General features: G+C 45.3%; 1 protein-coding gene across 2 annotated transcripts in view; it reads right to left on the bottom strand.

Annotated features, from left to right (window-relative positions):
* LOC103785280 (zinc finger protein 878) overlaps positions 1-12,397 on the bottom strand; it is a 43,301-nt gene continuing 30,904 nt past the window's right edge. For both annotated transcript variants that reach the window (XM_063599914.1, XM_055103641.2), the window contains one exon: positions 1-11,952. In XM_063599914.1, coding sequence (XP_063455984.1) covers positions 9,801-11,952 — 2,152 coding nt within the window. In that variant the 3' untranslated portion in view covers positions 1-9,800. The remainder of the gene's footprint in view (positions 11,953-12,397) is intronic.

Genomic DNA, 12,397 nt, shown 5'->3' with positions numbered 1-12,397 from the left:
TTTTTCTAGCAAAAATTAGGTTTTTTTTCCTTTTTTTTTTTTTTTAATTTTGAGACGGAGTCTCGCTCTGTCGCCCAGGCTAGAGTGCGGTGGCACAATCTCGGCTCACTGCAACCTCGACCTCCTGGGTTCAAGCGATTCTCCTGCCTCAGCCTCCCGAGTAGCTGGGATTACAGGCGTGTGCCACCACGCCCAGCTAATTTTGCATTTTTAGTAGAGACGGGGTTTCACCATGTTGGTCAGGCTAGTCTCAAACTCCTGACCTCATGATCCACCCACCTCAGACTCCCAAAGTGCTGGGATTGCAGGCATGAGCCACTGCGCCTGGCTTTTTTTCCCTTTTTTTAGAGACAGAGTCTTGCTACGTAACCCAGGTTGGAGTGCAGTAGCTATTCACAGGTGAGATTATGGTGCACTAAATCCTCCAATCCCTGGGCTACGGCGATTTTTCCACTTCAGCCTTTCAAGAAGCTAACACTATAGCCAGCTGCTGTGCCCAACGTCTACTTGAATTTTAAAAACCAAAGAACAGGGCTGGGCATGGTGGCTCATGCCTGTAATTCCAGCACTTTCAGATTTCGAGCTCTGCGGTACAAATGATCCTGTTACCCAGGTACACAGCATAGTACCCAGTAGTATTTCAACACTTGCCCTTCTCCCTTTCTCCTATCTCAAGTAATCCCCAGAGTCTGCTGTTGCCATGTAAAGCCTGATCTTGAAGACATATTTGAAAAGCATTTTTCACAATAGCTAAGAGGTGAACCAATGCACATGCCCACTGAGAGGCTAAATGGATAACCTAAATATGGTAAGCATATAAATACAACAGGATATTGTTCAGTCTTGGAAAATAACATCCTGGCCCCTGCTGCAACATGCATGAAACCTCAGACAGGATGCTATAATTGTAAAAAGCCAGTAGCCAAAAAAAAAAAAAAGTATAATTCATATTAGATGTTATGTAGAGTTCTCAAGCTAATTCAACTGTATACATCAAACTGTTTAAGCTGGTAAATTTTATGTTTTTTATAATAATGATTGATTATTCTATGAAATAAACTAGTTGATTAAAGATAGGCAGGCTGGGTACAGTGACTCAGGCCTGTAATCCCAGCACTTTAGGAGGCTGAGGCAGGTGGATCACCTGAGGTCAGGAGTTTGAGACCAGCCTGCCTAACATGGTGAAACTCATCTCTACTAAAAATACAAAAATTAGCTGGACGAGTGCCTGTAATTCCAGCTACTTGGGAGGCTGAGCAGGAGAATGCTTGAACCCAGAAGGTGGAGGTTGCAGTGAGCCAAGATTGCACCACTGCACTCTAGCCTGGGCAACAGAGCGAGACCCCATCTCAAAAAAAAAAAAAAAAAAAGGGAAGCCACAGGAACTTCCATTCACTGTTGATGTGAATGGAATATTCTACAGTCACTCTGTAAGACAGTCTGGTGAGCTCTAAAGATAAGCATGGTCTTACCACACGATTCATCAGTAACCCTACTACATATTGACCCCAATGAATTGAAAGCTCATGTCCCCAGAAAAGTCCTCCCAAAGATGTTTTCAGCAGCCTTATCCATATTTCCCAAAAACTAAAGTCAGACAAGATGAGCAAAATTTTTTTTCCCCAAGACATGGGGGATCTCACTGTATCTACCAGGCTGATCTCCAACTTCTGGCCTCAAGCAATCCTCCTACCTCAGCCTCCCATGTAGCTGGCAATTCAGGCATAAGGCACTAAGCCCAGCTCAAGATGAACTTTTCAATAAATTATTCAGTGATAAAAAGAAATTAGTGGCCAGATACAGTGGCTCACACCTGAAATCCTCGCATTTTGGGAGGCCAAGGCGGGTGGATCATTTGAGGTCAGGAGTTTGGAACCAGCCTGGCCACAAACCTCATCTTTACTTAAAATACAAAATTAGCCAGGTGTGGTGGTGTGCGCCTGTAATCCCAGACACTCAGGCTGAGGCAGGAGAATCGCCTGAACCCGGGAGGCAGAGGTTGCAGGGAGCCGAGATCGTGCCATTGCACTCCAGCCTGGGCAACAAGAGTGAAACTCCGTCTCAAAAAAAAAAAAAAACAAACAAACAAAAAGAAGGCCGGGCGCGGTGGCTCACGCCTGTAATCCCAGCACTTTGGGTGGCCGAGGCGGGCGGATCATGAGGTCAGGATATCGAGACCACGGCGAAACCCCGTCTCTACTAAAAATACAAAAAATTAGCTGGGCGCAGTGGCGGACGCCTGTAGTCCCAGCTACTCGGGAGGCTGAGGCAGGAGAATGGCGTGAACCCAGAAGGCGGAGCTTGCAGTGAGCCGAGATCCCGCCACTGCACTCCAGCCTGGGCAACAGAGGAGACTCCGTATCAAAAAAAAAAGAAAGAAAAAAAGAAAAAAAAAAAAAAAGAAATTAGTGGCCAGGTGGCCAGGTGCGGTACCTCACCCATGTAATCCCAACACTTTGGGAGGCCAAGGCGGGCGGATCAAGACCATCCTGGCTAACACGATGAAACCCCCGTCTCTACTAAAAATACAAAAAAAAAAAAAAAAAAAAAAAAAAAAAAAAAATTAGCCAGGAGTGGTGGTGGGTGCCAGTAGTCCCAGCTACTCGGGAGGCTGAGGCAGGAGAATGGCGTGAACCCAGGAGGTGGAGCCTGCAGTGAGCCGAGATCGTGCCACTGCACTCCAGCCTGGGTGACAGAGCGAGACTCCGTCTCAAAAAAAAAAAAAAAAAAAAAAAAGAAATTAGTGGCCAGGCATGGTGTATCATGCCTGTAATCTAACTATTTTGGAAAGACAAGGCAAGAGGATTGCTTCAGACTAGGAATTCCAGAAAACCCTGAGCAAAATAGTGATAACCCCCATCCATAAAGTACTTTTTAAAAAATAAAAAAATAAGGCCGGGTGCAGTGGCTCACGCCTGTAATCCCAGCACTTTGGGAGGCTGAGGCGGGCGGATCATGAGGTCAAGAGATCGAGACCATCCTGGCTAACACGGTGAAACCCTGTCTCTACTAAAAATACAAAAAATTAAAAAAATATATATATATATACACACACACACAGACACAGAGACACATACACATATATACACACATACAGGTTGTGAAACTATGAAGAAACATAAGGAAATTATAATTTACAATACTGGCTCCATCAGTATTTTGGTTCATTGTGAACTGTTTTATGTATTTGGTGCATATGCAATATTTTCAGTTTCTACAATGCAAACTCTATAAAGAAATAAATCTCAGTGCATGTTGAATTACCAGCAACAACTCGTTGAATGTAATTTTTTTTTTTTTTTTTTTTTTGAGACGGAGTCTTCCTCTGTCTCCCAGGCTGGAGTGCAGTGGCGTGATCTCGGCTCACTGTAACTTCTGCCTCCCGGGCTCAAGTGATTCTCCTGCCTCAGCCTCCCAAGTAGCTGAGATTACAGGCGCACGCAGCCACGCCTGGCTAATTTTTTGTATCTTAGTAGAGATGAGGTTTCACTGTGTTGCCCAGGCTGGTCCTGAACTCCTAAGCTCAGGCAATCCGCCTGCCTTGGCCTCCCAAAGTGCTAGGATTACAGGAGTGAGCCACCACACCCGGCTGCTAATTTTTATGTTAATATTTTTAGTAAAGACAAGGTTTTGCCATGTTGCCCAGAGTGGTCTCGAACTCCTGGCCTCAAGTGAATTGCCTGCCTTGGCCTCCCAAAGTGCTGGAATTATAAGCATGAGCCACTGCAACCACAATTAACTTTCTTGAAGTCCCTAAAATTCTCAGGAAGGATATAAAATAATTATTATGCAAAAAGTATATACTGAAAGACATCAAAGTAAAGGGTAATAAATGGAAAGATGTCATATATCCTTAAATAAAGACTGAATATCACCATAAGGTAACCTGTTTGAAATACATCAGTGGGCCGGGTGCAGTTGCTCACCCCTGTAATCCCAGCACTTCGAGAGGCCGGGGTGGGCAGATCACCTGAGATCAGGAGTTAAAAGACCAGCCTGGCTAACATGACAAAATCCTGTCTCTACTAAAAAATACCAAAATTAGCTGGGCGTGGTGGTGGATGCCAGCTACGCGGGAGGCTGAGGCAAGAGAATTGCCTGAACCCAGGAGGCAGAGGTTGCAATGAGCTGAGACTGCACCACAGCACTTCAGCCTGAGCAACAGAGCAAGACTCCGTCTCACAAAAAATAAATAAATAAATAAATAAAATAAGGGTTTTTTCACTGGTGTGTAACATGATTATTCTCTACTTTCCTCTTATGTGAAATGTTCAGAAACAACACAAATATTTTTAAATTATCATCCATGGACCCTGTGAAAAAATGATAACCATTAAAAACTGCATCGATGTGAGAGAAAGGATGAAGAAATATACTCTACAATAAAGAACAAATCGTTGATAATACTGTGAATTGGAGAAAAAGGGTTAACGTTTGGAGATTTGGGGAAGAAATTGAAAATTTCCTAACATTACTGCAAGAGTTAGGCTGGGGTCCCAGGGTTGAGGATTTGAGACCCTGTATCCCATAGATGAGGAAAATGCAGGGATAAACCAGTCCCCATAGGCAGTGTGAAGAAATTAAGAGCAGCAATTGGACCAAAGTGTTTGTAGTGCACTAAGGTTCTACCTAAGGAATCGAAACACAACTAAAATGCAATTCTTCTAAATTTTTCTGATAACAAACCACAAACCACGACTGGGTGATTCTCATTCATAAATCACCGTATGTTCAAACTGTTTAATTTTTAACAGTGCCTCAGTTTAATTTTTTGTTTACCTATATACTGTAAAGGACATTACAAAGGATATAGCTGAACAGCCAGATGAGGATGATAGAGCAAGATGTGGAGTAGGGGGATACAGAGCCTCCCTGCTCTCTCTGGGTGTCCCACCATCCCAGCCTCGCCATGTGTTCAGCAACCCAGAAGCTCCTTTTTTTTTTTTTTTTTTTTGAGACCGAGTCTGGCTGTGTCGCCCAGGCCGGAGTGCAGTGGCGTGATCTCGGCTCACTGCAAGCTCCGCCTCCCAGGTTCACGCCATTCTCCTGCTTCAGCCTCCCGAGTAGCTGGGAGTATAGGCGCACGCCACCACACCCGGCTAGTTTTTTGTATTTTTAGTAGAGACGGGATTTCACCATGTTAGCCAGGATGGTCTCGATCTTCTGACCTCGTGATCCGCCTGCCTCGGCCTCCCAAAGTGCTGGGATTACAGGCGTGAGCCACCACCCCCAGCCCAGTTTAACAGGAAAAAAACGTACTGGGGGCCCCAGGGACCGCAGCTCCTCCCACACGAACCCTACACCCAAGGCAGGACTCTCCTTTTGTCATGTGTGGCCCCCGCACAATCTGGGAAGACGCGAGGTTGCGGGGGCGGAGCTGCCCACAGAGGGCTCCGGGACCGCAGTCACCAGGCAGGGACAGGACAGGACGCCCAAGGTCCCGGCTGCTGGCACAACCCCACCTTGCGGCCGAGGAGACTGAGGGCCGAGATGTGCCAGAACTCGGGTCCCAAACCCCGAAGTCGCCTGCAGGGGGCCTGGGGTCCTCTCACAGCCGGTTCTGGCCGTTTCCACCCAGCCCCTGCCGGGTTTCGGGTAGCTGGCCCCAAACACTCACCATTTCCAGGCGTCCTGGCTTATCTCTCTAGGGCTCCCGTGACTAGTGCAGGTCACAGTGCAGGCGACAGAGCGACAGCAGTTGTGGTGTAGGGACCTGGTCCCTTTCACAGCGGGAAAGACTGGATCCCAATCTCAGTAGGCACGGTCACCAAGGTGAGAGCGGGAATGCGTCCCCACCTTCCCAGGATGGACAGTTGGCAGGGCCCCGCCCCAGCACTCCTGATTGGACAGAGGTCCAGGCCCCCATCCCCTCATCCCAGAGTGACAGTAGAAGCCCTGGGTAACTGGACCTGCGGAGCAGAAGTGAGGGGTTCTAGCCACCATCTAAGGGCCAGCTCCCTCCCTACAACTTGGTCATTGGATATGTTCATTTTAGTGAAATTTGCTCCCGATTTTTAGACAGGGCACTATCTTTTTCCTCACTCAAAGAGCTGTTCCTGCTCCTTTCTTCTCCATTGGGGTTACAAGTGTGTACTGGGAATTCCAGACTCAGTGTCCAGCAGGGCAATCTCGTCACCTCAGAGTCAGAGAGGAACCAAGACCAGGTCAGGCATGATTGGACCAGGAGGGAGAGGCAGGTGTCCTTCAGGGGGCGGCAACTGAGGATGAGACATAGCCAAGGCTTTCTCTCATACTCCCCCACCCCCTCCTCACAGTGTGGAAACGCTCCCTCCTTCCAGACCTTCACATTTACCAGCAGGAAACTCTTACCAGGTGACAGTCTAAGCTTCTGAGCTAAATAGTCAACTTCATAAACTGTTTCTGCAGGTGAGGTCCCAAACAATTCTGTCTCTGAACCTGACCTTCACAGATTTTCTTCATATATACAGATTACCGTCTGACCCCAGGGACACTATGCATGTCAGAACCAAAACACTGTTCCCGAATATGGCCCCAGGCTCCAGAGGTCCAACCACAGAAGGGACAGCACCCTGCCAAGGGCATCTGCACATAGTCTCCTGCTTTCCAGGGCTCTGTGGCTTATCAGAATCCACACTCCTGGAGCTGCTCTGAACAGCTGGAGGCCACATGCAGAATAGGTTGGGCCACCCAGGAAGCACCCATGGGAGCTCCATTTCCCTCCCTCTGCAGCCTCCATACTGGCCTCAGCCTCTGTTACCCTCTGCAAATTTGCAGTGGTGCCTGAAGGGAGGGACCGTGGATGGGTGGGGGGAGAGGCCACTCGAACCATTGGCAGGCCAGGCCTTTCATTTTTTTTCTTTTTTTGAGACGGAGTTTTGCTGTTGTTGCCCAGGCTGGAGTGCAATGGCGCAATCTCGGCTCACTGCAACCTCCGCCTCCCAGGTTCAAACAATTCTCCTGCCTCAGCCTCCCAAGTAGCTGGGATTGCAGGCATGCACCACCACTCCTGGTTAATTTTGTATTTTTAGTAGAGATGGGGTTTCTCCATGTTGAGGCTGGTCTTGAACTCCTGACCTCAGGTGATCCGCCTGCCTCGGCCTCCCAAAGTGCTGGGATTACAGGCGTGAGCCACCGCGCCTGGCCTCAGGCCAGGCCTTTCAACAACTACCTGGGAGGCCGAGTGCCATAGCTCAAGCCTGTAACCCCAGCACTGCAGGATGCCAAGGTGGGAGGATTGTTAGCAACCCAGAGTTTGAGACCAGAATGAACAAGGCAAAACCCCGTAACTACAAAAAAAACGAACATTATCTGGGTGTTGTGTCACATGCCTGTAGTCCCAGCCACTTGGGAGACTGAGATAGGAAGATCACCGGAGCCCAGGGAGGTCAAGGCTGCAGTGAGCCATGATCCTGCCACTGCACACCAGCCTGCGTGACAGAGTAAGACTGTCTACAAAAGCTATTAAAAGACAAATTATTAAATAATTTTAAAAGTTCGCTAGCTGAGGTGGCCTGTGCCTGTACTTCCAACTACTGAAGAGGCTGAGGCAGAGCCAGGCACAATGCCTCACACCTATAATCCCAGCACTTTGGGAAGCTGTGACAGAAAGACTGCTTGAGCACAGGAGTTCAAGACCAGCCTGGGCCACATGGCAAAACCTCATCTCTACCAATAATACAAAAATTAGCCAAGTGTGGTGGCAAGCACCTGTGGTCCCAGCTGCTTCAGAAGGCTGAGGCTGGAGAAGCCCAAGAGTTCAAGGCTACAGTGAGCTATGATTGCACCACTGCACTCCAACCTGGGTGACAGAGGGAGACTTTCTTTAAAAATGAATACCCATGAGGAGAGTGAAAGCTAGGAACAATTCACCAGTGGCAACAGTTCTCCTTCCTATATGCGTATAATACCTGAGTTTACTTATTGGAGTAGTTCTCAAAGAGTTACATTCCACCTTTTGGAGTTAACACAATTTTTGTATATACCTTTTTTGTATTACTTTGACCAGGGTCTGACATATGCCTTGAGTAAAAGGTTTAAGAAGCCTATAGAGGCAGGGCACAGTGGCTCACACCTATAATCCCAGCACTTTGGGAGGCCAAAGTGAGCAGATCACAAGGTCAGGAGATCAAGACCTTCCTGGCCAACATGGTGAAACCTTGTCTCTACTAAAAATACAAAAATTAGCTGGGCGTGGTGGTGCATGCCTGTAATCCCAGCTACTCAGGAGGCTGAGGCAGGAGAATTGCTTGAACCAGGGAGTCGGAGGTTGCAGTGAGCTGAGATTGCGCCACTGCACTCCAGCCTGGCGACAGAGACTCCGTCTCAAAAAGGGGGGGGAAAAAAGAGGCCTATAGAAAGGGAGACATGTAAATAAAGAGAAAGAATGTAACTTAGCTTCACATTCCCAATTACTACACCTCTTACACGAAATTTGGTGCTTTGCAAATAAAGTGAGTGCTGATTTGTGGGATCAGACATAAATAGCAAGTGTTCTAAATCACATATAATCAACCATAAATAAGAATAAACTGAGGCATTACAAAAAACACTCAAAATTCCCAGATTAAGAGCAAGGTGCTTTTTCTCACATGAAAGTCCTGGGTGACACCACTCACTACACAATGCAGAGAGAAACAAGCTCCCATCTAGTTGGTTTTCAGGGCAGCATAGTAAATGTCAGGCTGAATCATGAACAGGGTCACTGCCACTAGAACAATGCTTGCAAAAGAGTATAGACCTTAACTCACTCTATAGATTAGGGAGTTGAGCATCAGAGTATTTCCAACCATGACAGTTTGAATTAGTTCTCTGGTAATCATTTACTAATATCTGAAATAAAAAAGTCAACTGGAAATGTACCTTTAATGTGAATCATCTGGCAACATCTCTGGAGAACTACAACTCTGAGAAAAGGAAAGTCAAGTGATTTGGAGAATACTCTTAATTTGCAAGCAAGAGAATCAGAAAAAATGGGCTGAAGCATGTGGCCACACACTGCTCTCCCTGTGTGGTGCCTCTAGTATGTGACTGATAACCTTCCTTGTCTGTGCCTATGAAATCTCATTAAGATTGGCTATAGGTGGCACTTTGGGAGGCCGAGGTGGGTGGATCACTTGAGGTCAGGAGTTTGAGACCAGCCTGGCCAACATGGTGAAACTCCATCTCTAAAATTAGCCAGGCGTGATGGTGGTTACCTGTAATCCCAGCTACTTGGGAGGCTGAGGCAGGAGAATTGCTTAAACCCAGGAGGCGGAGGTTGCAGTGAGCCAAGATCGTGCCACTGCACTCCAGTCTGGGCGACAGAGCAAGACTCCGTCTAAAAAATAAAAAAATTTAAAAAAAGATTGGCTACAGATGAATTGTATCAGAACTATCTAAATACATCTAGATTTAATTGTCCATTCACAAGTAGCTCTTCTCAACTCAGAAAACAGTTATCTCAGAGGTCCTTTCCCTACTCTTTTTCTGTGTTTCAAAGGAATTAGGATAACTGAATGCATATTAACAGAATGTGTCTCTTCATGTCTCTGACAGGAACTGGAACAAATGAAAGCTTTGCCACATTGCTTGCATTCACATGGTTTCTCTCTGGTGTGTGTTCTTCCATGATTTTGAAGGCTCTTGGCAGATGAGAAGGCTTTCCCACAATTCTTACATTCATATGGCTTCTCTCCAGTGTGCATCCTTCCATGTATAAGCAAGGAAGAGAAATTACTAAATGCTTTTATACACGCCTTACATTTAGCATTTCTCTGTAGTCTGTCTTTTCATGCATTCAAAGCTCCACAGAAGATATGAAAAATCCTTTCCCACATTGTTTATTCACAGGGCTTTTCCCTAGTGTGTGCCCTTTCATGTCTATGAAAGGAACGGGAAAAACTGAATACCTTCCCACATTCCTTACATTCATAAGACTTCCCTTTTCTGTGACTCCTTTCATGTTTTTGAAAGGATGTAGGATTATCAAATGCTTTCCCACATTCCTTGCATTCATATGTCTTCACTCTAGTGTGGACCCTTTTATGATTTAGAAAGAAACTGGAACTATAGAATGATTTCCCACGGTCATTAAATTCATAAGGCTTTTTTCCAATATGAGTTAGTCCATGTATTCGAAGGCCACTCCAGTAACGATAGACTTTACCACACTGTTTACATTCATAGGGTTTCTCCCCATTGTGAGTCCTTTCATGTGTTCGTAGGTGTGAGGCACATCTGAAAGCTCTCCCACATTGCTTACATTCATAGGGTTTCTCTCCAGTGTGAGTCATTTCATGATATCGAATGGAACTGGGCAAATTGAAGCCTTTGCCACACTGCTTACACTTATAGCGTTTTGCTCCAGTGTGACTCAATTCATGACACTGAAAAGCAGTGGAAGAAATACAGGCTTTCCCACATTGCTTACACTCATAGGGGTTCTCTCCAGTGTGGCTCCTTTGATGACGTTGAAAGGCATTGAAATAAATGAAGGGTTTTCCACATTGCTTGCATTTATAGCGTTTTTCTCTAGTGTGAGATCTTTCACGTGTTTGAAATGAACTAGGAGAATGAAAGACTTTTCCACGTATCTTACGTTTATGAAGTATCTCTCCAGTGTGTATCTTCATGTGTCTAGGACAGCTTCTATGAAAAAATCCTTTCCCATGCTGTTTACATTCACAGAGTTTTTCAGTGTGTGTCCTTTCATGTCTCCGAAGGGAACTGGAAAAACTGAATACCTTCCCACATTCCTTACATTCATAAGGCTTCCATTTTCTGTGACTCCCTTCATGTTTTTGAAAGGATATGGGATTACCAAATGCTTTCCCACATTCCTTGCATTCATAAGACTTCTCCCTGGTGTGGATCCTTTTATGATTTAGAAAGGAACCAGAACTATAGTATGATTTCCCACATTCCTTACATTCATAAAGCTTTTTTCCAATATGAGTTACTTCATGTACCCGAAGGCCACTCCAATAACGAGAGACTTTACCACACTGTTTACATTCATAGGGTTTCTCCCCAGTGTGAGTCCTTCCATGTATTCGGAGGCTTGAGGCACATCTGAAAGTTTTCCCACATTGCTTACATTCATGGGGTTTCTCTCCAGTGTGAGTCATTTCATGATATCGAATGGAATTGGGCAAATTGAAGCCTTTGCCACACTGCTTACACTCATAGCGTTTCGCTCCAGTGTGATTCAACTGATGATATTGAAAAGAAGTGTAAGAAATATAGGCTTTCCCACATTGTTTACACGCATAGGGTTTCTCTTTAGTGTGAGTCCTTTGATGGTATCGAAAGGCACAGAAACTAATAAAGGCTTTCCCACATTTCTTACATCCATAAAACTTCCCGCCAGCATGAGGCATTTTATGTCTATGATAGAAACCAGAAAAATGGTATGTCTTCCCAGAACCCTTACAGGCATGATACTTCCCTCCTCTGTGCATTCCTTCATGTATTTGAAAGGAAGATAAGTTATTAAATGCTTTTTCACATTTCTTACATTTGTAAGGTTTCTCTACACTGTGAGTCCTTGCATGCATTTGAAGTTCTGAGGCGCATCCAAAGGGTTTTCCAGATTGTTTACATTCATAGGGGTTCCCTCCAGAGTGAGCTCTTTTATGACTATGAAAAGAAATGGAAAAACTAAATGCCTTCCCAGAATCCTTACATGCATAGGGTTTTTCTCCAGTGTGTGCAATTACATGTCTGCGAAAGTAGGGGAGACAGCTGAAGGCTTTCTTATAGTATGTACATTTATATGGCGTCTGTCCATATTCCTGATACTCATATGGCTTGTGTCCAGTGTAAGCTCTGGTGTGCTTAGTAAGGGATAAATGACCCATGCTGACCTCACACACATTCCTTTCACATGATTCTACTCCAGTTTTCTTCTTCAGCATGTCATCCAGAACCTGGGTCAAAATTTCTCCATGCTGATGACCTTCACTTTCAAAGAGTCTCTCTTCCATAAGACCTCTGTGAAAAATGAAAAGCACATTTAATGGGTTTATCAGTGATTTTATATTCATTCACAAGTCTTACACTTGCATTTTTAACATTATCCAGCAAAGTGTAGGCTTTCTACTCTGTGTGAATTGTTTGAACATGAATGAACCACATGGTCTACCAGATGGCCCAGCCGTATCTATTATCAAAAAATATATGGAGCTTAATATGATTTCCATGTAAACTACTGTACACATACAAAAACTCTTTGTCTTTTAATTTTGTTTCTGAGAATCTTGCCCTGTTGCCCAGGCTACAGTCTAATGATGTCATCATGGCTCAGTGCAGCCTCAGACTCCTGGGCTCATGCAATCCTCTGGTCTGAACCTCCCAAAGGGTTGATTATAGGCATAAGCCATGGTGTCCAGCCTATGTCACAAATAAATGCATGTTTTTAGAGAAAATATTCTAAGAA

This window comes from Pan paniscus, chromosome 20 (assembly GCF_029289425.2).
Source record: "Pan paniscus chromosome 20, NHGRI_mPanPan1-v2.0_pri, whole genome shotgun sequence".
NCBI lineage: Eukaryota > Metazoa > Chordata > Mammalia > Primates > Hominidae > Pan > Pan paniscus.
The sequence above is the reverse complement of the archived record's forward strand: the minus strand, read 5'-3'. Positions and strand labels throughout refer to the sequence as shown.